Genomic DNA, 27233 nt, shown 5'->3' with positions numbered 1-27233 from the left:
GGGTCTGAATACTTATGTTAATAAAGTTTTTCTGTTTTTTGTTTTTAATGCATAAGAAAAGTTTTTAAAAACATATTTTTCCTTTGTCATTATGGGGTATTGCGTGTAGATTGCTGTGGAAATTGTTTTATTTAATCCAATAAGGCTATAACGTAAGGCTGTAACGAAAAAGTCAAGGGGTCTGAATACTTTCCGAAGGCACTGTATGTGATGATGCATGATGGGTCGGACCATGTCCTAATTCCTTGTGTGATTAGGCTACAAGTCTTTCTGCGACTCAGTAAAGCAAAGTGCATGCTTACCTTTTCCACTGTGCATATTGTTCGACCATCCAGTCCGTCGTACAGCATCATATGAGGGGTCTGAGAAGTAGAGAGCGACAAAGAGAGATTTGTCAACAGTAAACACTCTACTGCACTTCCTAACATTTAATATCGGAGTATTGCATTTATTTCTCCTATAGATGGGTTGGCTGACATCGTATACGAAAATGATGCTCACGCATCGATGAGGCAGAAGGCTGTGGGGTGTTATGACTCTGAATGGTCAGATAGCTAGCAACAGTTACAAAAAGTTGCCATGTGGGGAATCGTAGGTGGCTCGTTTTAACTCAGTGTATCTTGTTTAATTTTTAATTTTCAAAAACAGGGAGCCGAACCAGCGACCTATCGGTCACCGGCCCAAGCTCCTAACCGCCAGGCCATCAACCATCCAAGATCCCCCTACAGTTCCGTGAGAGCTGCCCCTCAACCATTCAAACCCCCCCCCCCCCGAATAAAACAACAACCTCTCCCTCGACACCCCTCCCGCCCCAAACCGCCCCCACCCCCAAACCTTGTAGACTAAATATAGTTTACATGTTGTCAACAATCTAGGCCAACCCAATCTTTTTTGCCCCATGGTTGCACACAAGTCGGTTTTGTTAAACAACCAAGCAGCCTATACACGAGTGGGAAATAATCTGTTTCTAGCTCGAGAAGATGAACCCTCCACTTCATCTCATAATATACACTAGTCCTGAAATAAAATGTGGTAGTGTCTCTTTTTAATTTGTGGCTGTGCATGTTCTAGGCTGTGCTCTCTACCTCCCCACCTGCAAGCGAACCCATCTCAGGAACACAACTTGGCTTTAAACAAGCAACAAGATTGTCACGGAAATAAGGCAGAGGAGTGATGCCAAGAGCTGGCTATAAAAAGGTTTGCCTGCCTATCCAAGCCCTGTCCAAGAAACCCTGTGCAGCAGGATATCTGGCCACAGTGATGTGGGTTTATCTGACATACAACTATGTCTCAAAACTAGAGGAACCAACAAGATGTCTTCGATAAAATGACAGTTTCATGAGCAGGTTGCACCATGGTGACCACAAACGGGAGGGGAAAATACACACAAACTGACACACAAACAGACAGATAGACAATCTAGTAGTTGATGATTGTAAGATGCTGCAACTGGAAAGAATTGCCTTACGTTTGTGAGGTTCCCAACTGGTTGAATGCGGTCTGGGTACCTGGATTGCTACCAGTTGTAATCAATCTCATTGACGTGCAGATAAAACAGGATGCATATTTTCTCCATCAAGGCATCAAAAACAGTACTGCACATTCCCATCTAAATTGAAAGTAGATGCAATTTCACCTTCATTTGGCTGGCAACGACTATAGCACCCGTGACATTTAGCTTTGTTACCGGCTAAGACTGTACCACATGCAGAGAGTCACTAGACAGGAGGACGTATAACAGCCAGTGAAGCAAGACACACATCTAACAGATGTAATTTCCTACTAATATTCATAAACTGATATAATGTCTTACTAATATTACATAAGCTGATATAATGTCTTACTAATATTACATATAGCTGATATAATGTCTTACTAATATKACATATAGCTGATATAATGTCTTACTAATATTACATATAGCTGATATAATGTCTTACTAATATTACATATAGCTGATATAATGTCTTACTAATATTACATATAGCTGATATAATGTCTTACTAATATTACATATAGCTGATATAATGTCTTACTAATATTACATATAGCTGATATAATGTCTTACTAATATTACATATAGCTGATATAATGTCTTACTAATATTACATATAGCTGATGTAATGTCCTACTAGTCTTCCATCATGACTACATTAATATTTTTAATGTCACCACTGTTTTTATGTTTGGTCACATAAGTGGGTCACATAAGTGGTCATATAAGCCCCTGCTGAGCTCAACATGCAGTTAAGAGACACAGCAGGTGTCTAACGTGAAGACTTAAGGCTCTAAATCATAGTGTGTTTGTCACGCTACATATGCAGCCGATGGGACAGCTAGAACTTAACATGCTTGACCGTGGTGATGCTGATACCCACTTATTACAGGAGGTCTTGACACAACTAGCTCCCTCTGACTCACCAGTGACCTCAGCATCTACAACTGGTTGAGAGCTATGTCATGGCTTCTCAAAACATTATCCAACACTGCCCTCTTGTGGTCAGAAACATGTCATTTCTTATAAAACAAACATTTGGAAATGCAGACCTTCCACTGGTTTACTTCAACCAACATTGAATAAATCAAAACGCACATCTACTTTAGTGTTGAGTACTTCTCAACCACAAACTTGATTTAAAGCTGTAATAGAAAAAGAATCAGGCTTTCTAAGAAGCAATGTCACCAGAACATGTTTTATTGTCTAACATAAATTACATATCTGCAATAAAAATAATTACAAACGGTGTATTTAATCACACTTTCACAGGATGTTATTTCAACTTATTTCCTTTTGCTCATGTGTGTTTGTGCTTTATAAAACCGTCCTTCAGCAGAAACATTTCCCTAAAAATAAATCTCATGAACATCTCACTCTTTCTGCATTTTAAACTATTAACCCCAGAGTTGGCTCAATGGGCCTGAACCTGGAAGAATTAAACAAAGAGTGTGTCTCTCTTTTCTCTCTCTGTCGGATCGGCCTGGGGTAGGATGGAGGGAGCTGGGTGGAGTGGTAGAGAAAGAGGGGGAGGGAGAAGAGAGAAGACAGAGAGAGAGTGATAGAAGAGAGAGTGAGAGAGAGAGACAGAGTGAGAGAGAGTGAGAGAGGAATAACAGTTGGGCGGCCGTCGCTCAGCAGAGGCTGTCAGGTCCAATCTGCAGTGGGCTGGTGGGATAGCCAAGTAGCAACGACTGGGGGAGAGTCCTCGGAGAGTTGCGTTTCCTGCTTGCCTTGCCTGCAGACAACCTCTCTTTGTTTTACTAGCCCTTTTTCCCCTCTTCCGTCCCCCCTCCTCTGTGAAAAAACACACAGGGGCTACCTCCTTCCAAGAGAAGGGTCACAAACAGAAGGGGGAGCGAGAGAGAGAGTGCGAGAGACAGATACAGAGAGAGAGAGAGAGAGAGGCAGAGAGAGAGAGTGAGAAACTCAAGAGACCCAGACAGACGAAACACAACGTTGGAATGTGAAAAGAAAACAATGGCGTTGTATCCCGCTACTGTCTGATAAAGAGCGGAGGAGGTGGTTGGATAGACTACACTCGGCTCCACTATGTAGCCTTTCGACATGAGAGAGGGTCACATCCCTGCAATATCCTCATATTAAGGGTTCACCACTATAGACAGTGGGGAAGTTCCTATTCCTGATTCGATTAAGGTCTGAGTCAGACCAGAAGGACAGGGGTGGACATGAGACCTAAGTGGGGCACCATTCAGCAGAGTAGACGAGAGGAGACGAGAGGTGAGGAGATGAGAGGGAAGGGAAGGAAGGGAAGGAAGGGAAAGGGGAATACTTAGTCAACTGGATGATTTCAAACTAAATGTGTCTTCCACATTTAACCCAACCCCTCTGAATAAGAGAGTTGCGGGGGGCTGCCTTAATCCACATCCACTTCATCTGCGACCGGGGAGCAGTTGTTGTGGGGGTTAACTGCCTTGCTCAAAGGCAGAAGAGGAGACGAGAGGGGAGGAGAGGGTACGAAAGGAGAAGAGAGGAAACGAGAAGAGATGATAGGAAAGGAAAGGGGGAAGCCAGGCAGACAGACTGGGAAGGACGACCAGAGTCCAGATGAGCACACCACGTCAGGAATACAGTCAGCCATGCAAACTCAACAGACACCCCAGAAGTATGGCACATCGGAGCCTCTCTCCCTCTTTTTCCAGGCCCTCTCTGAGTAGAGCCAGTTTCCACTCTGGGCTGGGGTGTGGTGCAATGCTTGCTCCTCCTGGGAGACCTGACTGCAGACCAGCTATTCAAAACAAGGGCTGAGCACCAACGAGAGAGAAGCATAGTCATGGACCGCTTTTAACCCACAGTCTAAGCCAAAGACAAACTCAGACAAAGCAGGGCTTTTTATACTGTATGCAGGTGCTTTAAAAGCCATCTGTGTGAGAAAGGAAAAGAGCTGACTATATGAGGAAGAGGCAGCTGCCAAGCTTTAGCAGACACAATGTACATACAATGGATAGAGTACTGTATGTATGCTTGGCTATACAACCAATGTAAATCAGCAGTCCTCCACTTGGGAGGCCATAGAGGGAAAGATAAAAGACAAAGAATAGCCCATCAATCGCTAAAGCTTCCCTCTCTGTGACCACTGAGGAGCCATGTGGTAAATCACTGAATCTCCAAACTATCTCCCTGTACCCTTTAGCTCAACACACATGCAAGCAAGCACATGAACACACACTTTTCATGGCTGCTGCATTCCATGTTTTATATGCTCACTTTTATTCATAACATTGCTTTTTACATCAGACAGTCTGGAAAAGAGTTGGAGGTCTCCTGCTGAATAACGGTGCTTACTATACCCTGAGAGAGCTGAGATGGTATGTGACCCTTTTCTACAGGCAATATGACTGTGAACATCTGGCGATAGAAAGTTGATAAAAGTCTCAATACGGGCATTTCTTGAAGCAAAAGGCTTTAATGGAATTTGGGCTGTGACTGAGTTTGTATTAGGAGAAGAAGGAGCACTGTTATTATGGTAGCCTATAGTAGAAATCACTTCTCTGTGTTGGGGAAATGTTGTTGAGGGGAGTTGACCTGCTGGATCTGCCAGTCCAAATACCTGCCACTGAGAACCAGGAAGAAGGGGTCAGAGGTGACACTGCAGAATCTTATCGATCATGTATTTTGTCTATGTCTATTGTCTAGAAAACCCTAAATAAAATCGTACAGAAACATAAAGTATCTTATCGAGCACGCCCATGATGATATGAACCAGGGTGAGAACAGTGTAACTCAGCCTAGTCTCTTCCTCTCTTCCCAGCTAGATATGCCCTTTTCCTGTGAGCCAGGCTATCAGTGTTATTGCAACCTGTTGTCATGTACTGTATATGGCGGTGACTTCACAGTCCACATCTAAAGGATATGTACTTCATCTCACAGACACTAACACGGGCTTAGGTGGGTCTGACACACCAAGTCTGGAACCAACAGGATCCTGAACAGCTTCTACCCCAAGCCATAAGACAGCAAAAAATGTAGTTAAATAGTTAACCAAATAGCAACCTCTACATTGGTCCTTTTTGCAATTACTTTTTTGACTCATAACATACGCTGCTGCTACTGTTCACTATCTGTCACTTTATTCCTTGTTGCAGTGCATTAGGAAAGTATTCAGACCCCTTGACTTCTTCCACATTTTGTTATGTTACAGCCTTATTCTAAAACTGCTTAAATCGTTTTATTTCTCTTCATCAATCTACCCCCAAAATGACAAAACAAAAACAGGTTTTTAGAAATTTTTGCAAATGTATTAAAAATAAAAAACTGAAATATAACATTTACATAAGTATTCAACCTTTTACTCAGTACTTTGTTGAAGCATCGTTGGCAGTGATTACGGCTTCAAGTCTTTTTTGGTATGATGCTACAAGCTTGGCACAACTGTATTTGGGGAGTTTCTCCCATTCTTCTCTGCAGATCCTCTCAAGTTCTGTCAGGTTGGATGGGGAGCGCCTCCGCACAGCTATTTTCAGGCCTCTACAGAGATGTTTGATCGGGCTTAAGTCTGGGCTCTGGCTGGGCCACTCAAGAACATTCTGAGACTTTTCCCGAAACCACTCCTGCGTTGTCTTGGCTGTGTGCTTAGGGCCGTTGTCCTATTGATAGGTGAACCTTTGCCCCAGTCTGAGGCCCTGAGCACTCTGGAGCAGGTTTTCATCAAGGATCTCTCTGTACTTTGCTCCGTTCATTTTTCCCTCGATCCTGACTAGTCTCCCAGTCCCTGCCGCTGAAAAACATCCCCACAGCATGATGCTGCCACCACCATGCTTCACCGTAGGAATGGTGCCAGGTTTCCTCCAAATGTGAAGCTTGGCATTCAGGCCAAAGAGTTAAATCTTGGTTTCAGCAGACCAGAGAATCTTGATTCTCATGGTCTGAGAGTTCTTTAGGTGCCTTTTGGCAAACTCCAAGCTGTCATGTGCCTTTTACTGAGGAGTGGCTTCCGTCTGGCCACTCTACCATAAAGGCCTGATTGGTGTAGAGCTGCAGAGATGGTTGTCCTTCTGGAAGGTTCTCCCATCCCCACAGAGGAACTCTGGAGCTCTGACAGAGGGACCATTGAGTTCTTGGTCATCTCCCTGACCAAGGCCCTTCTCACCCGATTGCTTAGTTTGGTCAGATGGACAGCTCTAGGAAGAGTATTGGTGGTTCCAAACTTCTTTCATTTAAGACCTCATGGCTTGGTTTTTGCTCTGACATGCACTCTCCACTGTGGGATCTTATATAGACAGGTGTGTGCCTTTCCAAATCATGCCCAATCAATTGAATTTACCACAGGTGGACTCCAATCAAGTTGTAGAAACATCTCAAGGATGATCAATTGAAACTGGATGCACCTGAGCTCAATTTCAAGTCTCATAGCAAAGGGTCTGAATACTTACGGTATAAGGTATTTCTGTTTTTTATTTGTAATACATTTGCAAAAGTTTCTAAAAACCTGTTTTCGCTTTGCCATTATGGGGTATTGTGATGTCATTATGGGCTATTGTGATGTCATTATGGGCTATTGTGATGTCATTATGGGCTATTGTGTGTAGATTGATTAGGACATGTTTTTATTTAATCAATTTTATAATAAGGCTGTAACGTAACAAAATGTTGAAAAAGTCAAGGGGTTTGAATATTTTCCAAATGCACTGTACATGTACATATCTACCTCACTTACCTCATAACCCTGCACATTGACTCGGTAATGGTACCCCTTGTATATAGCCAAGTTATGATTACTCATTGTGTGTCTATTATTACTTTTATTATTATTATGTGTTTTACTTTTCTATTATTTCTCAATTTTCTTTCCCTCTGCATTGTTGGGAAGGGCTGTAAGTAAGCATTTCACTGTTAGTCCACACCTATCATTTACGAAGCATGTGACAAATAAAATGTGATTTGATAAATGTCAGTGCAAATGCTCTTTTGACAAAGTGTCTCCTCAGAGTGGCACAGCAGTCTAAGGCACTGCATCTCAGTGCTAGAGGCGTCACTACAGACCCTGGTTCGATTCCAAACTGTATCACAACCGGCCGTGTTTGGGAGTCACATAGGGCGGCGCACAATTGGCCTAGCGTTGTCTGAGTTAGGGTTTGGCCGGGGTAGGTCGTCATTGTAAATAAGAATTTGATCTTAACTGACTTGCCTAGTTAAGTAAAAAACATTCAGTAATATTTATGGACCATAAAGTCACATTTTAGCTGTCTGCAAAAAACCCTGTCTTCCAGACTGATCAGTGTATCTGATCGGAGAGAATGAACATGTCTCATCAACACCAAGCAACACAGAACGCTAATCTACATGTTAAAACAATGAACAGTGCCCTATAACGCTCAGCGTAACAGTTGCCCTCCAAAACCTGCACAAATACACACATCAACCGGCAAAAAACCGTTCCTCCCTACCACCACGTGTTCCCTCTTAGATTGAGTCAAAGTTGTGACAACAAAAACAACTCATTTCCCTTTTTGTCTCCTTCTCTCTGTTTACATTGTGGCTGAACCACCTGTCCTTTAAGTAAACCTCTCCACAAAAATGACCTTATTTAGACGTGCTATCTCGCTGAGCCCCCCACCCTATCCTCCTTTATCTCTCCCTGTGGATGGGGAGGTTAGCCACCGCATGCCTTTTGTTTTGCTAATTCCCTTCCATTGTAAGGTGGCCCTCGCTTTCCTCCATGTGCAGGTAGGCCATGAATAGCACAGACTGGGGTAGAGCTGCCTGATATTATTCCCCTGTACAAAAGATACACCTGTCAATAGCTGTGTCTCTACTTGGTGCTGCCAGGACCTGGGCCGGTTCTCCTCTGTGGCAGCAGAGAGGGAACTGGCACTCACACTGAGACCACCGTGCGCTGAGGGGCTGGCAGACAGAGCGGCGCGTGCTGCAGCTCTATTGTTTTGGCTAAATGATCGTGCTAAATGAGAACACTCTTTCTTGTCCTCTCTCTCTTTCGCTCTCTCTCTCTCACTCTTTCAGAATATACCTGGCTCTATTCAATTAAGGAAACATAGTCCTCTATAAAAACACCTCTGAAATAGAAAACTGTTGCCCATATTTAACATTAGCAGTAAGGTTTTGGAAAATAATGCTGTCCTACCTTCTTTGGCAGCCAGGCGTGGAGACTGGTCCGTGTGAGATGGAGTGTTGTAGGATAATGATGAGCTACCTGCAACACGCCAGATGGGCACAACGTCAGAGCTGTATGATCTCAAAGTTTACAGTTATCTGTGCATAGGGCAAGATTAATAAAATATACTGGCTAATAGGTTATATAGTATAGAAATTCAAGTCATGAATTTTAATGATTCATTATTCATTATACAGCGAGTGTACAAAACATTTCCATGACATATATTGACCAGGTGAATCCATGTGAAAAGCTATGATCCCTTATTGTTGTCACCTGTTAAATCCACTTCAATCAGGGTAGATGAGACAGGTTAAAGAACGGTTTTAAGCCTTGAGACAATTGAGACATGGATTGTATATGTGCCATTCAAAGAGTGAATGGGTAAGACAAAAGATTTAAGTGCCTTTGAACAGGGTATGGCAGTAGGTGCCAGGCGCACCGGTTTGAGTGCATCAAGAACTGCAACACTGCAGGGTTTTTCACGCTCAATAATTTCCAATAAAGGTATATCAAGAATGGTCCGCCACGCAAAGGATATCCAGACAACTTTACACAACTATGAGAAGCATTGGAGTCAACTCAATATTAGGAAGGTGTTTCTAATGTTTGGTATGCAGTGTACAATGATATTAGCTGTGAGTAGTAACACTGGCCAATACCCAGTAGGTGGCAGTAAGAAGATCCTTGATTAGTGTAGGTAGATCTCAATTTCCTTTAATTTGAGATGCCTCTTAAAAGTATACTTAAAAACTGCCCATGGTACATTGTAAACAATCAATCCATTCTATACATTAAAGAATCGACCCAGCAATATTTTTATATGTAATCCTTTGAACTCGGAATGCTGTGCTGAGTCAACAATTCCACCACAAACCTCCTGACTATTAAAGTCCAGAAACCAAGACTATTTATAATAGCATAATGGCTAGCTTTTCATTTTACCTTATGGAGCAGAACTGTGCTCTGCATTCCTCTGCTTACACAGGCACCCTGGGCGGCACCAAAATGCTCTCTTAACTTTAGCTGCCCCGACGCATAAATCAGAGTGGAAAAACAGACCAAAAATGCACTGGGAAAATACCAGTACTAGTACTACTATGGGGAGTGTAACATTTAAGACAAAGACTACTACTATTGGGAGTTGCTGGTTAGGAAGGAACTCTATGAGCTATTCTGAATGGGCAGGAGACGGAGAGATGAATAACAGTATAGGCTACAGCTTGGGAATGCAGGATGCCTTTGCTCATTTTGGAGGGTGAGGGGAATGGGGGGGCCCACAGCAATGCAGACCTGGGGTCTGTTTTTTGGCGGGTTGGCGGAGGGAGGCGGGGGGCTCTACACACATATTCTAACCCCCACCCCAACCCGCACAACCCCAGCCCACGCCACCCCCAAGGCTCTGGCCCTGGTTTGGACCTGGGGCTGGTGAACAGGGGAAGCATTGTGTGAGGCAGGGTCCCTGCACAGCAATCAAACGCAGCTCCCCATACAAAAATTATTCCACACTCTCAGTGTAAGCGCACAGGGCAGGCACGGCACCGACCCATCTCCAGGGTGAGAGAGAGAATAGTAAAAAGTAGTAGGGAGAGAGAGACGGGGTTAGGGTTAACTACTGCCCTACTGGGTTCCACATGGGGGCCGCCCCAGACAGGCAGAGCTGCTGAGAAAACAGATTCAAAAGAGAACACTGGGACCGCTATTATAAGGACGGGAGAGAGAGAGGGAGCGAGGGAGAGAGGGAGAAAGAGAAAATGGAGAGTGCCAACACTGACACTTTGGGCGAGGGAGGTTTGGCTAAACCGCCTATTTATTTGGACGTGCTCTTCACCCTTGAAAAACAAACACTTCCCAGTAATCTGACTGCACAGTGGGATGACTGGCTAATGTTCAGCCTCCTCCAACCAAGCAACATCTGCCCAGAGTCTGTTCCTCTATTACATAATACCTCCAATAGCAGTGTTTTGTTTTCTTTCTTTTCTATAAATGATGAGTCTAAAACGCTTCCTGCCCCTCCATCCTCCATCTTGACACACCATAATATTGACAGACATCCCTGTGAGATGGTTAGACGTCATTGGCCTTTGCTGAGTCCTGGCTTGTTGTTGATCCTACCAAGCTAAAATCTATACTACCCCCTCAAACATGTACATACCCATTTCTCCATCAACAAACTGAGGGGCACCCACGTGGGCGGTGAGACCAGTGCCCCTTAAAAGGAGGCCTAGGAGACCCCATTCACTAGACTTAATTAGCCCAGTTCCCTGTCCAATCCAAACCAACCAGAGGTGCTGTGTAATGGTACCTAACAGCTAACAACAGAGGCAGGCAGACAGGCCTCTGAGCCCCTACACTGGAGTGCTAATCTGCCAATAGAAAGAGCTAATGCAGGGAGACCTCCATAAAAACCTAAAGAGAGAGAAAGAGAGAGAGAGACTGGCTGCAAAGGAGAGCACTCCAGACCACCTTTTCATCTGCAGCCTTCAGCCCAGATGTTTATGGTCTGCATAAACTATTGAGGGCTTGAGAATTTCCCCACTCTGCACCAGCAGCAGCAGTAGGATCAGGAGCAGAGGCAGCCCGGGAGGCTGGATCAGGAGCATAGGCAGCCTGGGAGGCTGGATCAGGAGCAGACACAACCTGGGATGCTGGAGGCTGGACAGGAGCAGAGGCAGCATGGGTGGCTGGAGGCTGGATCATGAGCAGAAGCAGCCTGGGAGGCTGGGAGCCCAAACTTATCACTTTCTCCACTCCCTCCTGTAAATCCATCCAGCCACAGTCAGCCACACAGAGCAGACCAGACCAGAGCAGGGACACCTGGGAAAGAAAGCAATGCAGCTATTCTCCTATGGCACTCAATCAAAGCCACTTCAGGCCATTTCCACGCACTTCAATAAAAACTCCCACTCTTTCTTTCTCTCTTTTTCTCTCTCTCCCCCCTTTCTCCTGTCTCTGTGTCTGAGGATACAGTCTCTACTTGATGGAGGTTTCACTGTTCTGTGCTTGGTTTGTTCCAGCACATGTGGTATCAAACCGACCTACACGGGTGCAATAAAGTAAACAGTCCGCAGTCCCTCCCTGACAGACTAATTTGAACAAATTCTCAAATTGCRCCCCAAATTGAAAGCACATTGCAGAAAAGGCGGCCATCGCGTATAAAAATCTGGATAAGTGACCAACTATGGGGCCAAAATAATGCACAGGCAACCACCCTTATTACTGTTCACAGCTGGAGCCAGAGATTCAGATATGTGCAGAATGTCTTGCTGGCATGTGCATTTATTATATTACTCCCTGTGTGACTAAGAGTAATCAGACAGGTGTGTGATGTTACTGTTAGCTTATAGCCGCAGGGAGGGGAAATGTCCATGCCCTTTTCTGGCCTACAGTGAACAAGCTTAATGACACTGAAGAATGTTAATCAGAGTTTCAATAAACCGACCCCAAAGTAACACACATGGTGTACACAGATGTGTATGAAATTATTCCAGCTCGTCATCGGGTTGGAAAGAGAGTGGAGGGGGGAGGATGGGAGAGGGTGAGGCATCAGACTGCCTGTAATCACTAAACACTTCCAGGGCCTGCCTCTCCCTCTCCTTTTCCCTCTCCTTCTATATGTGTGTCTGAGTCTGAACCGAGAGCTCGGCTCCGCTCCAGCTCTCCCTGTGAGTGAAGCCAGTGGTCTGCATTCTGGATGGGCTAGCTCCTTGTCTGTGATTATGTTTGTTTGTGCTGCAGGGGGGAAGAGATCGGCTTCAGTTTCCAGGATAAACCCTGGAAGCTCTCCACCCTCTTCCAACGTCGTGCCTTTACTAACACAGTTCCTCCCACCTCAACCTGAGCCCCCCTCCCAATATATGCCATAGTGCTGCTCATTTCTCAAAAGGCCTGCCACTGGTCAGCCAGGCACGGGACGAAGAGAGAGCATTTGTCTCCTGGCTTGGGAAGGAGTCCAAAGCAATTTCAATACCCGAGCGGAGGATTCCGAAGCATCTCTTCTGTTTCCAAAACACACAACAACTAAATCAAAAGAATGGTGGCGGGGGTAGAGCCGCAGTGCAGGACGCCTAAGCCAGGCTAAGTCCCGCAGCAACCGTTCCTAATGAAAACTGCTCTGCAGAGAGGGCCCGGTGGTGGTCAGTCAGACACACAGAGCCTCCAGTCCATGCTGCATTGTAACACAATGGGGCTGTTATACTCACAGCAGCCATCCCCATTCCCTGGGCCCAGACGCCACGCACAGCACAGAGAAAACTGTTGACACCCACAGAATAAAGTTCCCATTACATCACATCAAGACCCATCACGATTTTTAGGAGAAACTTTAAAATTAGTCAACCATTAGGGCTCCACCCTGCTCCATGTCATGACGTTTTGCAGCTGCTATTCTTGCTATACAGTACAGTGCAAACAGCAGAGGATAACTGTCATACATAGAGGGTGGGATATCCATGGAAATATTTACTGGTTTACTGAAATAACTGATGTTATGGATGGCCTCCAACATTATGGCTTAGTGTGTTTTGTGATGGCCATCCACCAACTCCATTAAATGCAGTGGATGTCTATAAAACCTGAACTCTACAGCACAGAACGGTACACAGTCCAGATAATCTGTACGAGATGCCAGATGCTGCGTGTCCTCCTGGTATCTTGCTTATAGATTTCATTTGCATATTGGTGCAGCAAAACCTTGTTTCTTTATAGTCGTGTCTCGCTGCCAAAACATGCTAGGCCGTAATGTACAAAAGGCCTTCCAATTAATCAGCAAAGCTGCCTCCATTGTATATTACAGATAAACTTCCTGTGCTCTGCTGAACACATAGGCCTCACTCGCTCGTGTGATTCCTGAGGCAATGCACCTGGGCTTCATCTTACTGTGGCCTATGTGGAATAAGGCAATCCTAAGTGGAGGGAGAGCGGGTTACAGTCCAGAGATGATGGTTATCTACAGGGAAAAAATCTTAAGTCCTCATGGCTGCAAAGGCTGTATGTGCCAAGGCCTGCAGGGTGCCCTTTTTGGAGAAATGGGGTCCAGTTTTCCAGTAAGGCTGTATCATTGTCTGGCGACTGTAACATGATGACTATGGTGACAAAACACAGTGAGTCATTTAATTCCCCTTGGTTCGTCATACTCTGTTCACATCCAAAAGCAGGGGCGATGCGCTGAGAAACAGAGACTGAAATGTCTGTGCTATTTAAGCCTCCTCTACTCTTTATGAAAAACCAATCCAGGCAAAAGACCAATGTAAAACATTCAAAACGGGTAAACCACGTTTTCTGGCATTCTCACATGGCCGGGTGAACGAGATTGGACGTATGTCAATGTCAGAATGCAGTACAAACTGGCTAATGGAAGAGACAGAGAACTTCTGTTCTGTCATTGTTTGTTACCACACTGAGAATAAAGATCATTGAGAAACTAGAGTCCTACACCTCCACGATCCATCACTGACATATAGTGAAAAAATATATGAACGCAACATGCAACAATTTCGAAGATTTTACTAAGTTACAGTTCATATAAGGAAATCAGTCAATGTAACCTATGGATTTCACATGACTGGAAATACAGATATGCATCTGTAAATACTGTAAATACCTTAAAAAAAGGTAGGGGTGTGGATCAGAAAACCAGTCAGTATCTGGTGTGACCACCATTTGCCTCATGCAGCGCGACACATCTCCTTCGAATAGAGTTGANAACTGCTCTGCAGAGAGGGCCCGGTGGTGGTCAGTCAGACACACAGAGCCTCCAGTCCATGCTGCATTGTAACACAATGGGGCTGTTATACTCACGGCAGCCATCCCCATTCCCTGGACCCAGACGCCACGCACAGCACAGAGAAAACTGTTGACACCCACGGAATTAAGTTCCCATTACATCACAGCAAGACCCATCACAATTTTAAAGAGAAATGTTAAACCATTAGTAAACCATTTGGGGCTCCACCCAAATGGTGGAGTTTTGCAGCCGCAGCTGCTATTCTTGCAGTACAGTGCAAACAGCAGAGGATAACCGTCATACATACAGTAGAGGGTGAGATATATTTACTGGTTTACTGAAATAACAGATTTTATGGATGGCCTCCAACATTATGGCTTAGTATGTTTTGTGATGGCCATCCACCAACTCCATACAATGCAGTGGATGTCTATAAAACCTGAACTATACAGCACAGCACAGAATGGTACACAGTCCAGATGATCTGTACGCTATGCCAGATGCTGCCTGTCCTCCTGATATCTTGCGTATAGATAGCATTTGCATTATGGTGCAGAGAAACCTTGTTTCTTTACAGCCGTGTCTCGCTGCCAAAACATGCGAGGTCGTAATGTACAAAAGGCCTTCCAATTAATCAGCAAAGCTGCCTCCATTGTATATTACAGATACACTTCCTATGCTCTGCTGAACACACAGACCTCACTTGCTCGTGTGATTCCTGAGGCAATGCACATGGGCTTCATCTTACTGTGGCATATGTGGAATAAGGCACGCCTAAGTGGAGGGAGAGCGGGTTACAGTCCAGAGATGATGGTTATCTACAGGGGAAAAACTCTTAAGTCCTCATGGCTGCAATGGCTGTATGTGCCAAGGCCTGCAGGGTGACCATTTTGGAGAAATGGGGTCCAGGTTTCCAGTAAGGCTGTATCATTGTCTGGCAACTGTAAAACGATGACTATGGTGACAAAACACAGTGAGTCATGTTATTCCCCTTGGTTTGGCATTCTTACCCTCAGTTGACATCCAAAAACAGGGGCGATGGGCTGAGAAACAGACTGAAATGTCTGTACTATTTAAGCCTCCTCTACTCTTTATGAAAAGCCAATCCAGGCAAAATACCAATGTAAAACATTGCAAACGGGTAAACCACGTTTTGTGGCATTCTCACATACCCGGGTGAACGAGACTGGATGTACAGTATGTCAATGTGAGACTGCAGTACAAACTGTCTAATGGAAGAGACAGAGAACTTCTGTTTTGTCAACTTATCACTGTTTGTTGCGACATTGAGAAGAAAGATCACTAAGAAACTACAGTTCTACACCTCTATGATCCATCAGACATATACTGAACAAACATATAAACTACAACATGCAACAATTATATGAACTGAGTTACAGTTCATATAAGAAAATTGGCGGGAACTGGAACACGCCGTCGTACATGTCATGCTCAATGGGTGACATATCTGGTGAGTATGCAGGCCATGGAATAACTGGGACAATTTCAGCTTTCAGAAATTGTATACAGATTCTTGCGACATGGGGCCGTCCATTATCATGGTGAAACATGAGTTGATGGCAGAGGATGAATGGCACGACAATGGCCCTCAAGATCTCATCACAGTATCTCTGTGCAGTCAAATTGCTATTGATAAAATTCATTGTCCATAGCTTATGCCTGCCCATAGCATAATCCCACCGCCACCATCGGGCACTCTGTTCACAAAGTTGACATCAGCAAACCGCTCGCGCACACAACGCCATACACGTGGACTGCGGTTGTGAGGCTGGTTGAACGTCCTGCCAAATTCTCTAAAACGACATTGTAGAGAAATTAAAATTAAATTCTCTGGCATCAGCTCTGGTGGACATTCCTGCAGTCAGCACGCCAATTGCACGCTCCCTCAAAACTTGAGACATCTATGGCATTGTGTTGTGTGACAAAACTGCACATTTTAGAGTGGCCTTTTATTGTCTCCAGCACAAGGTGCACCTGTGTAATGATCATGCTGTTTAATCATCTTCTTGATATGCCACACCTGTCAGGTGGATGGATTATCTTGGCAAAGAAGAAGTGCTCACTAASAGGGATGTAAACAAATTTGAGCACAACATTTTGGAGAAATAAGGTTTTTGTGCATATGGAACATTTCTGTGATCTTTTATTTTAGCTGAGACCAACACTTTACATGTTGCATTTATATTTTTGTTCAGTATAGATCAATTCAAATGGCTGCCAGAACTTACTTTCTCTGAGATAATTGAGATGAGAGAGCAGGACTTCAGCGTTGTACATGGTGGTGAGTCGGAGGAAGTCGTCCTTGCTCATCTTACACAGTTCCTTGCCGTCTGTGTTTTGGAGCATGGCCGTGTCCATCTCCAGCAGGCCGTACTCCTTGATGGCCCACTCTAGCCACTGGCGGACATGATCCTGAGACCACAACGACGGATCTGGAGGAAGACAAGGGGACAGAGGTAATGTAAACACCACTGGACAATATACTCTTTTCACAGTGATTGAGAATGCAATTCAAGTTTTAGTGGAATAATTATTTCCAAATTGGCTAATGTATTCATCCGTTATTGTCACTTGTTTATTTATCTAGTTATTCATTCATCCATCTTTCAATTAATTTATGTGACCCATCCTTTCCCAGATTGTGTAGCCTATGTAATCATACACCTGCATATTTTCTACAGTATATCTGATGTACCATAAATCTCTTCCAAGACTGAAAGAGAGAATGTTTCCCAAAGCATTTATCCCTCATAAATAACACTATGTAATATGTGAATCAATTAGTTAATGTAAAGAGCTCTTTGACTGAACAGACCTCTGTTGCCTCTATGTGTTTAGTCATGCTCCCATGAGTAAGATAAAACATTACTAACAAAAGCATCAAAGATCCTTCACCCATGACCCAGCTAAATAGATCTGGGGCTAATAAAAACATTTCTACGACATCAGAAAATGAATGCCAATTGAGAGCCTGTTTATACGCCCGCCATCTGACTATGAAGAAAAACTACTGAGAAATAAACATTTCTCACAGCCTAGAATGGAGAGTCATTTAACTTGTAGGTCTAGTTTATGAACAATTAATAACATGAGAAATAAAATAAAAATAATATGACATTTTTGTTAATTATAAAGAAATACCACGTGGTTTGTATCATAGAAGTCATTGTTACCTGCGGGGACGATGACTCTCCTCTCATTGGTGGTCATGTTAGGGGGCGGAGCGTTCTTCTCGTCCATGTAGCTTCCGTAACTCATCTGAGATGTGTCGTTGCCCCCCACCAGCTTATTGCATTTACCCCCCACACTGCAGTCCACTGGGGACTCCCTGCTGCACAGACACACAGTGTCAGTGTCAGGGAGAGACAAGACATCTTTATATTGTCTCAAAGTGTGTATTAAAGGGAGATGAAAATGTTTTGAAATATAGACAACCACAGGGCCAATGGAGTGGAGCTAGAGAGCCCAATGGAATGTAAGTGTCACTTTCTGCAGGTGGCCAAAAATCGTATCTAACTGTGCACAAGCAATTGTTATGATCAACTGTCCTTTTGAATCTAGACTAATCTATGGAACATCAACTCTAATCAGCAGAGATGAAGACATACAGGGGCAAGACATACGAGCTGGAGTCTAGTGAGATGGACTGTGCATACTGCTGAACATACCTGGATCCATTGATCTGGTCATACTCTGTCTTGACATTGACTCGGACTGGCTGGTTAATCCACTCTTGCTGAGGGGGTAATGGGTGGATTTTGTGGGGCTGGACGTAGTCCTGTGTGCCAGATGCAGTCATGTCTGTTTTGGGTAGAGGGGCAGCAGCAGCGTAAGGAGGCTCGAACAGGGACTGGTCTTCACTCACCACTGACAGTGCCTCCTGTAGGCCAGAGGAGGAGCAGGTTATAGCGGGGCTCCTCTAGAACAACAGAGAGAACCTGTGATCTCACAACTTCAATCTCTCACTTGTTGTAGATACATTTTGTTTAGAGTAATTATGTGCAGTTATGTCTCATATCACAATCTGGCATCCTAAGTGGTTTGTGTATAGAGCAATTGGGCCTATTTAGCAACTACAGCTTCCTGTTGATGTTACCATGACTTCAAACATGACTAAAGTCCTGATGACTACTACGCACAACAAGATCTAGTCTGCGTTTTCCTTCCACAGAGAAGGAACAGCAGCTGAAGAATCAACAGGAACAGCAAGGGGGTCAGTTCTACAGTGGCTCCCCTGGAATTCTCCTCTGTCTGTGTCCACGTGTTCTGTCTCATGTCTGGTAACTGATGCATGGAAAACATATCAGATCTATCATTGCCAGAGATGTATATGGGCTAATGGGAATACAATACTTGCTATTCCAATGATCTGACATACAACAACCTATACACAGAGCCAAAGAGATGTACACTATTTATGAGATATACAGGTAAACGGCTCTGCCTGTATAGACTGTGGCAGCCTTTTAGCTAAATCAGTTTTAAAACTTCTGTTTACTATGAATGAAGGAGCTGGTGAGGCCTGCCTTGCCTCAGCTCTGTCAATGACACATTTTAGTGAAACAAAGCAGCAGCAACAGAGACAAACTGATCTAGAGTCATTACAGTTAAGCTGTTTCAAGGATTAGGCTCATGTCTGACACACATCTGATCTGGTAGCATCTGATGTCACAGATTAGACAGATATCTGTAATCCTGAGGGATTATAGATATTTTCAAAGATAACATCCTAGATCAAGACAAAGATGTGCCATTAGCACAGTTCTTCCCCCGTCGAAGAACAAAGTACTGTATGTACGCATCAAAACACGTCTGACTGTTCACGAAATAGCAAACATGGATCAAAAAGGCTACAAGGGCTAGATTTCAAAAATCGAATCAAATTGTATTTGTTACATGCGCCGAATACAACAGGTGAAATGCTTACTTACTACAAGCCCTTAACCGGAGCCAATGAGTCCTAACAAGTGAAAAAGTGAAGCAGAGTTGCAGTGATACATGCAGTGGCCAGTCTGCTGTTTACAGCCTGTGTACTCATTTCCTGAGATGTCTATCTTGGGACGGGGATTTCTCTCTTCACCGCTAATCAGAAGAACACACATATTATATTCACGTACAGTACGTTTCAGCATACTAATGCTACAAAGTACATTCACTAACACTGACTGTATGTGTCTGTGATGTGTCAAAGGTTCCAAACTGACCAAGGTGACAGCTTTTGAGGCCATTCATTGGGAGGGCTGGAGGGATGATACTGTGAGACAGCATCAGATAACGCAGTCAGAGTTGGACAGACATACCTGTGATTTCATCAGTCAAACCATCATACTGTAGCTGGACACTGGCAGTCTGGCAGCCATATACCCTATCAGAGTGGTTTATACAGCAGCTGGCCAGGGCTGTGGATTATATGTTGAGAGCAGTGAGGGAATGTGCAGCTCTGCTATTATGGCTGTTGCACATTACATTTACACTGACATATCAGCCCCTGCCTTTTAATCCATGATTGGCAAGTGGCATGTGCCGATCAAGATTACAGGTTTTAAAAATAGTGTGAATGTATGCACTTCCAAACAGTCTAACACACCACTCAGAGTCTATTTGGTATGTGTGTTCTGTATCAGTGTGGAACACACACGGCCTATGGTACGGGTGGGACAGAGATACAGTTAATTGATCTACATTTGTCTCTTCTGAACATCTTGTGCCAACAACCCTGCCCATGTAGGCTATTCAAGTAGCCTACCATTTTTTTCTCTCAGGGAACAATAATAACCGCACTCCAAGTCTTGCTTTCTCTAAATTATTTACTGTACATATCAATCATTTAATGGTACATATGGTGCCATTWTCATCTCAAAATAGTGTAATGTTGTTCACCACCCTCATTCATAAACTAACAGATCTTTCTAAACTCTTCTTGGGAAACTGACAGTGGAAGCTGCCACGTGCCTGGGCCACCACAGATGCTTTACAGCCAAACAGCCTGCCTGCAAATGCATCACGTCGCGTTTTTTTAAAGGGTCTGTGCGCCAGTGCCCAGTGCGCTACTTCCAGACTGCACCGGTCTATTTTGTTGTCCACACACACCCATCAGCATCGTTGCGATTCAGGGTGCATTCCTGTCCTTTGTTTGAGGAGGAAAGGGAAACCTGTCAGGAAACCAGATTGTGTAAAACAGGATGGCTCTCATGGCTCGATAACACCCCCCCCCCTTTGATGACTAAAGTCTGAATACAGTTAGTAGTCAATCAAATATACACACAGAGACATACACAGTCCTGATACATTTATAATAATGAGTTATTATTGTTGTTATAGTATTGTCATCAATACATGATAATTTAGGATAATATAAACAATCATTTCACAAGGGCTACATTTTTCTATTTTGCATGTTTGAGTATTAAACAATCACAAACCAGTCGGGTGAGAATGATTTAATATAAATTAAACATTTCTGTGCAGTCAACGCTTATACTGTTCAAAAACTTACACCACATCCAGCCGCCACTTCAACCACACAAACCAGCTTTTTTCAACCAGCAAAGAAAACACACTGACAGACAATACGTGTACATGGCAATTATAATAGTCCAGTTCGTTGGAAATAGGAGCAGAATAACTCGGCCGTGTCTACAGGACAACCGGCCATGTCTACTCAAACTCAAGACACAACACCGTGGTGTGAAATGCAGCGACCTAGCCATCAAACATCTGCATGGCAATGCATCTGGAATTTCAATACCGGAGGCTGCATGGCTAACCGAAGACTGCTCTTGAATACCCGTCCCTCAAAACTAAAATATGCACCCTCCCTATAATGAATTACTTTTTGTGTTCAATATAAGCATGAATACCCAGGTAAGCATGTGCGCCTTTTGTTAATAGTGAATTACAAGGAGATGCGCAGTTTTCGCTTCTCAATCACCCCGTGATATTTCCAAATTACATTTTGGCCATTGACAAGGCTACTAAAAATGGCAAATGTTCTACACTCTTTTTACAACCGAAAATATGCGTATAAAATCTATGGTTTTACGCACGGATTGTACTTCCTTGTATATCCTGCATAATAAACGACATGAACCACCAAAACACCATCATTAACGTTTTGAACCATGAACTGGGAAAGGATCCCCGGTCACCGTGCCACCACTATTGCGCAACCACTTCTTTGACACATCATACATTACCTGACAAAGAAACGCACGTTCATCTAACAGTACAGCCATATATCGCCTACATATTGCTTAATCCCTCCTCACCACTATATCAACTGGAGAAATATAATTGCCCTACATTTTGTTATATAAATACATACTTTTCACTGAATAAAATAAGCACTTTAATTCCAGACGTAAGTCTACGCACTCGCATCCAACCAAATCTTATTTTCACTTTTAGAGTTTCCTAAAGGAAAAGGAAACTTCGGGATAAAGAGGAAAATAGAATAACATCTGGTTTACCGATTTCGGAGCAAAATAAAAAGCCGTTCATTGCCCAAAATTGTAGGCTACTACTCACAGACATAGCAACTCATGCTAAAAGGAGGCGCAACTCCGAAAAGCAAAGCTCTCACAAACTCGTACACCCCGTCCTCCACCCTTACCTTAATAGTTCCGTCCATTTTGCGCAATTTTCAGCGGACCCCAACAATATTCCAAACATGACACGCTCCTGAATTAATTCCAGCCCCCGATATATCTTAGAGAGAAACAGACAGTTAACCGGATGTTTTTTTCTCTACATTTGGGAAGGGAAGTCACCGCTTTTGAGAAGGAAGCTATGTGTGTCACTTCAAGCCCTGCCTTCATTGTAGTTCCAAAAAGCAGGATACTTGTCACAAAGAGATAAGCAGGGAAAACAATTGCGTGTACCACCCCTGTTAATATTTTTACTCGGAAACTTTTATAGAATGGTTGCCAGCGTTATGCATATGTTGTTGTAGGCTACATTTGTGTATTTTTGATATCCAAAAGTCACAGACACTGGCGAATGAGTTTGTTTCAGCAATTCCATCGATATACAAGTATTATGTTAAATTTACTTTACAATTAAAAAGTTATCATTTTAACCGCTATAGGCTGTTATGTGATTCCATTATGTTTTATAATCTCCGTATGTATTGCTTAAAAGCAATGCATGAAACATTTTTCCACAATTCTGATTTTACTGTAGCCCAAATCATTCCCAACACTATTAACTTCTTATATTCACGTTTCCACTGCGAGATGGATATATAAAATAGAGTTTCACTTCCAAAGCAGACAGATGTTTTCCTCGAGAGTGCTGATGAAATGAACTGTAAATCAAACCAAGAGGATTACGAACTTGAACTACCTGTGGCAAGGGTTGTTGCGATCTAGACTACTCTTTGTTATAGCCTTCCAAGCCTCTGTGAAGTTTTCCTAATAAAACCCAAGCACGCAGCGCCCCAGAGGCATAATATCAAGGTCTGCTCTACATGTGTGAGTCTGCATCAAACACAGGAGGGAATGATAATGGATTGTATATTTCCAAATATTGCTAAGGGGAACCCCGTCGGAAGTTTGGAGTTTAGTTAATGAGTAAATGTGTATGGTTTTCGTTAAAGTAATGATGAAGTGTACTTACTCCCATGTTATGTTACTACATTGTTATTACATTATTATAGGCTTCTAATATTATTTTGATTGTTGTTGTTGTTATTATTATTATTATTAGACCTAGGCTATAGTTGAACTACTTTCTTAGGCTACTGGACCCATGGACAAAAATCTCCAGTCCCCATCCCCAACCATTTTCCTCTACATTTGGAAATTGTCCTTGTCAATTCAGACACAATTTCAGCGCAATGCTAGACATGGAGCCAGCCCTGAACGTGACCAGACCAATGGGCTCTGCCTGGGGGAGAGGCCAGGCCACAGAGCGGCCAAACGGAGCCTGCGACGCTGTGACTGACAGACTGGCCGGCCTGTCTGCTCTCGACTTGGGGGTCTGTTGGGGGAGAGGCCCCCTCTATACCACCACATCTGGATCCTGCTTGGGGTCAAAGCTTCTCCTGCCTGAGGCCAATTCAGCCTCGTGTAATTAAGGGAGACACCTTGTTTAACTATTTAGTGGCCGTTACATTTTCTTATTCAACATTCCTGTTTTGGGTTTGTATTGGATTTAGGCCGAAAGAAAGTAGGCCGAATGAATGTCATGGTATACTATTCATTATAAACTGGGTGGTTCGAGGACTGAATGCTGATTGGCTGACAGCCGTGGTATATCAGACCGTATATCACGGGAAAGACAACACATTTACTTGTACTGCTCTAATTAGGTTAGTAACCCGTTTATAATAGCAATAATACACCTCGGAGGTTTGTGGTATATGGCCAATATACCAAGGCTAAAAAGGGCTGTATCCAGGCACTCCGCAATACCGCACATCCTCGTGCGTTATTGCGTAATTATAGATTTCCTCCATGTTAGACCCGTTTGCAATAGCAGAGGGCATTGGTATGGCTTAGCGTTTTGAAAATAATAAATGTTTATTATTTTTAATAGACTGTTGGCTAGTAGGCCTAATAGTGAATTACTGTCATTTTATGGGCCATATAAGTAGGCCTATTTCAAATATGCCTAATACCCCGTAAAACGCAAACAAAATCTTATGTGATTCGTTGACACCTGAGGTTACTTCAGGTATAATGTGACCAAATTCTGAAATCACATAGCACTATTGATTGAGTTGGTCACAGAGCCACAGTAACCGAGGCAAATCACTAACAAACTAAAGACTAAATAAGAGCAGGCTATAGCTAATCAAATTATTCACTCCATTACGCACGGAACGTGCATGCTTATGCAAAGAGAGTGGTAACAAATATTTTCGGAGGCCAATAAACAGATGCAAGTTGGTTTATACAGCGAACCACAGAACATCTGACTTGACGCTGAAATCTGACAGCCAGACATTTCCTACCACGAGCTGTGGGAAGCCATAGCACCTCCATTGGACAATACAATAAGTGGGTGGACAGCACTTGGGTTAGTTTCAGTTTATGCTCATCGTGAACTTATAGCACTTCACAACTTCGCATGCTTACAAATGTTCAATAATAGCCGATATAGGCCTAAACGTCTCCATTATGTTACCAAATGATCCAAGGCTAAATTATGACGGTGATCATTATGTCGTTATTATTATAGGTTTTCATTTGAATTATTAGGCAAGATTATTAGCCTACTGAAAGAGGCCTATGTTTATATTATTCGTGAACAAATATTCATTCATAGGCCTAATGTTGTGACTTCTATAAATTAATTTATGTGACAAACGTTTTCGACCTATTATTCTAACCACTACATAGACATAGACATGTATCGGCCATTTAAGATTGTTCATTAGACTTGAGAGTTCTGGTAAGCTCCTTCTCTTTCTCGGGCAAAAATAAAGCCCAAGTAAAAATACTCTGGAAAAAAAAGCGGAGACCGAACGGTCTGGTCCCTTGCTCCGGGCCATAATTAATTTGAGATGTATTTTTATTGGAGAGCTCGAGTCTCGCCTGGCCTTAATCAAACAAAACCAATGCTAGACCATGAAGCAGAATATTTCTTACAAATTTGTCTCGAGACGTGCCTGGTTCACATTCTGAACAATCAATATCTTCCCCCAAATGCAACATAATTCAGTGCAGGTTTAGATTAAAACGAGGGCAATGTGATATTCATTGACCGGACGAACTTTGTGTTCAATATGGGTTGTTTAAGCAATCGTAAGCGTTCAATGGTTAACCTGAGAACACTTTACACAGGTTCCTGGATTTGTTTCCCCGTCATTGACTTGTTGTCTTATTTAGGGAGCAGAAAGGCTCATTTCAAAGCATATTTTCTCCTCAAACATTCCTTCCTTCCTGTTCAAGTCTCCCAAAACAAATCGGTAGTTGTTCAGAGAACTCAAGCAGTGTGGCCAGTGAAACCTTCTGCAGAGCGCTACAAACGGTAGGGATGTATGAAAAGAGCCCTTATATGCAAAGGAAAATAAGTCGACAAAGCATAAGTCACTCTTGGAATATTTTGAGTATAAAGATATTATGAACGGCTTGACTAAGCACAAATGTTCATTTTCATAAGCATACAGGCTCCGCCTATATGCAATTGGTCTTCGACGAATGATCTATGACAGAAAGACATGGCATCACATTTCCTATAGTATTTTAAAACAGCCAGATTCCCATAATAGCCTACGGAAATGTTGATGTGTTATGGTGAGCAGTCAATGACAGGTAGGCATACATTCCCATAATACATGGCGACTGCACTTACACTGATAGTTTCTTAAACGTAGGTTATGGCATGTCGTGGATTGTGCAGTTTAATATAGGCTATAAGATTAACAATGGGAATGCATATTTCGTTTCCAACAAATCGTCCCAAGGCCTATACATTGTCAGGTTGCAGGAATTCCACGCTGTACCACGTGATTCAATGCACAGAGTTTTAAACGTGAAAACCAGATGTCCACTATTTGCTTTGTTTACATTCTTTGAGACTGTGGCGGAGAGAGAAAAAAACGGCATGATGTCAAATATAACAATGTGCTATAACGGTCCCGCACTGAAGGCAAAGACATTAAATGAATCGTGATGTCCAGACAAATGCAAATAATCCCATTATACAGTAGGCTACCATAAAATGTTTGAATGCAGGCCTATTCTTGCATAACGGTTATAACATGGTAACAACAACCGAATAGAGAGAGACAATTGTGACAAGATTTAATTGATAGGATACCTATTCAATATACCTATCATATTAGGCCTATGGTATGCTTACCGATAGCTATTTAAAGAATGACAAGACGATGCTAATTATTCACAAAGGCTCATCATGAATAGAAAATTAGGGAGAACCCAGACCGTCCAGCAAAATGACCTGCTCGAAGAGAAGATGTTGTCTTACCTTGACGTAAGACGAAGTGTCAGGCACGGTCTGAAACATGTTCATAGAACCGAGAGGGTCGAGAGGTCTTCAACAGTGTTCAACGGGCCCTGGGGAGAGGAGAGGAATATTAGCACAAAAAAGGGGAAAAGGTGAAAAAGAGCAATATATTCTAAAATAATAAGGCAATAAAAGAATTAAAACAACACAAATAAATATAATGGTAAAACATAGTAATAATATGCTAATAATGTGCACAATAATTATACTAGTTGGCTAGTGTGCCCAATAATACTATTTCTAATAATTATGGGCATATTGATCATCAATTGTGGTTCAATGCAGACGAAAATAATCAATAATGTAATAACAATGTAATGACAAATAAAGCCTATTGTGTGGGGAATAATACATATTATGTCATGGCAATATGTCATGTCTAAATAGCTATGATAGCTATGTCTGTCTGATTGGTGGAAGAATGACTCAGCTTCCTATTGGTAAAGAGCTATAGTATAGGCTAGACGTAACACTGGAATCACAAACTCTCCCGCCCAATCTTTCAGTAATGCATTTGACCATCAACAACCTTTATTCCTAATGCACTAATATCCACACATCCAGTATTCAAGCTTCATTCATCGATTAACTCATACTTCATTGACTCTTTTGCTAGCTAATTTTTTTATGTTAAATTAAATAACTTGTATTTTCAGGGCCCCATGCAAACTTTTGTGAATGTTCAATGGCAGTGATACCTCCTGAAAATCTTCCCCTCAGGCTAATAGTTCCGTTTTCTGCACTCTGGTTGTTATCACGTTAGCTTTGTTTGGATCTTTTTTCTATTCGCCCTCAAGTTAAATTATTTATTTACGCCTCAGGCCACACATTCAATTAAATAAACCATTTGAAAACCTTTTTACTTTCGGAAGCCTTTTGCTATTGTT

General features: G+C 42.9%; 1 protein-coding gene across 11 annotated transcripts in view; it reads right to left on the bottom strand.

Moving 5' to 3' along the window:
- Positions 1-27233, bottom strand: part of LOC111982811 (Friend leukemia integration 1 transcription factor) — a 146807-nt gene that overhangs the window by 92905 nt on the left and 26669 nt on the right. For 4 of the 11 annotated variants that reach the window (XM_070434200.1, XM_024014413.2, XM_070434201.1 and 1 more), the window contains exons 2-7: positions 26308-26396; positions 18042-18253; positions 17547-17704; positions 16602-16805; positions 8598-8666; positions 303-362 (exon numbers count right to left, since the gene is read on the bottom strand). In XM_070434200.1, the coding sequence (XP_070290301.1) occupies positions 303-362; positions 8598-8666; positions 16602-16805; positions 17547-17704; positions 18042-18253; positions 26308-26352 (748 nt within the window). In that variant the 5' untranslated portion in view covers positions 26353-26396. Of the gene's footprint in view, positions 1-302; positions 363-8597; positions 8667-16601; positions 16806-17546; positions 17705-18041; positions 18254-21842; positions 21947-21985; positions 22159-26307; positions 26397-27233 lie in introns of those variants that run through there. The other 7 variants (XM_024014415.1, XM_024014418.1, XM_024014414.2 and 4 more) reach the window with 6 other exon arrangements.

This window comes from Salvelinus sp. IW2-2015, linkage group LG22 (genome assembly GCF_002910315.2).
Source record: "Salvelinus sp. IW2-2015 linkage group LG22, ASM291031v2, whole genome shotgun sequence".
Taxonomy (NCBI): Eukaryota; Metazoa; Chordata; class Actinopteri; order Salmoniformes; family Salmonidae; genus Salvelinus; species Salvelinus sp. IW2-2015.
The sequence above is the reverse complement of the archived record's forward strand: the minus strand, read 5'-3'. Positions and strand labels throughout refer to the sequence as shown.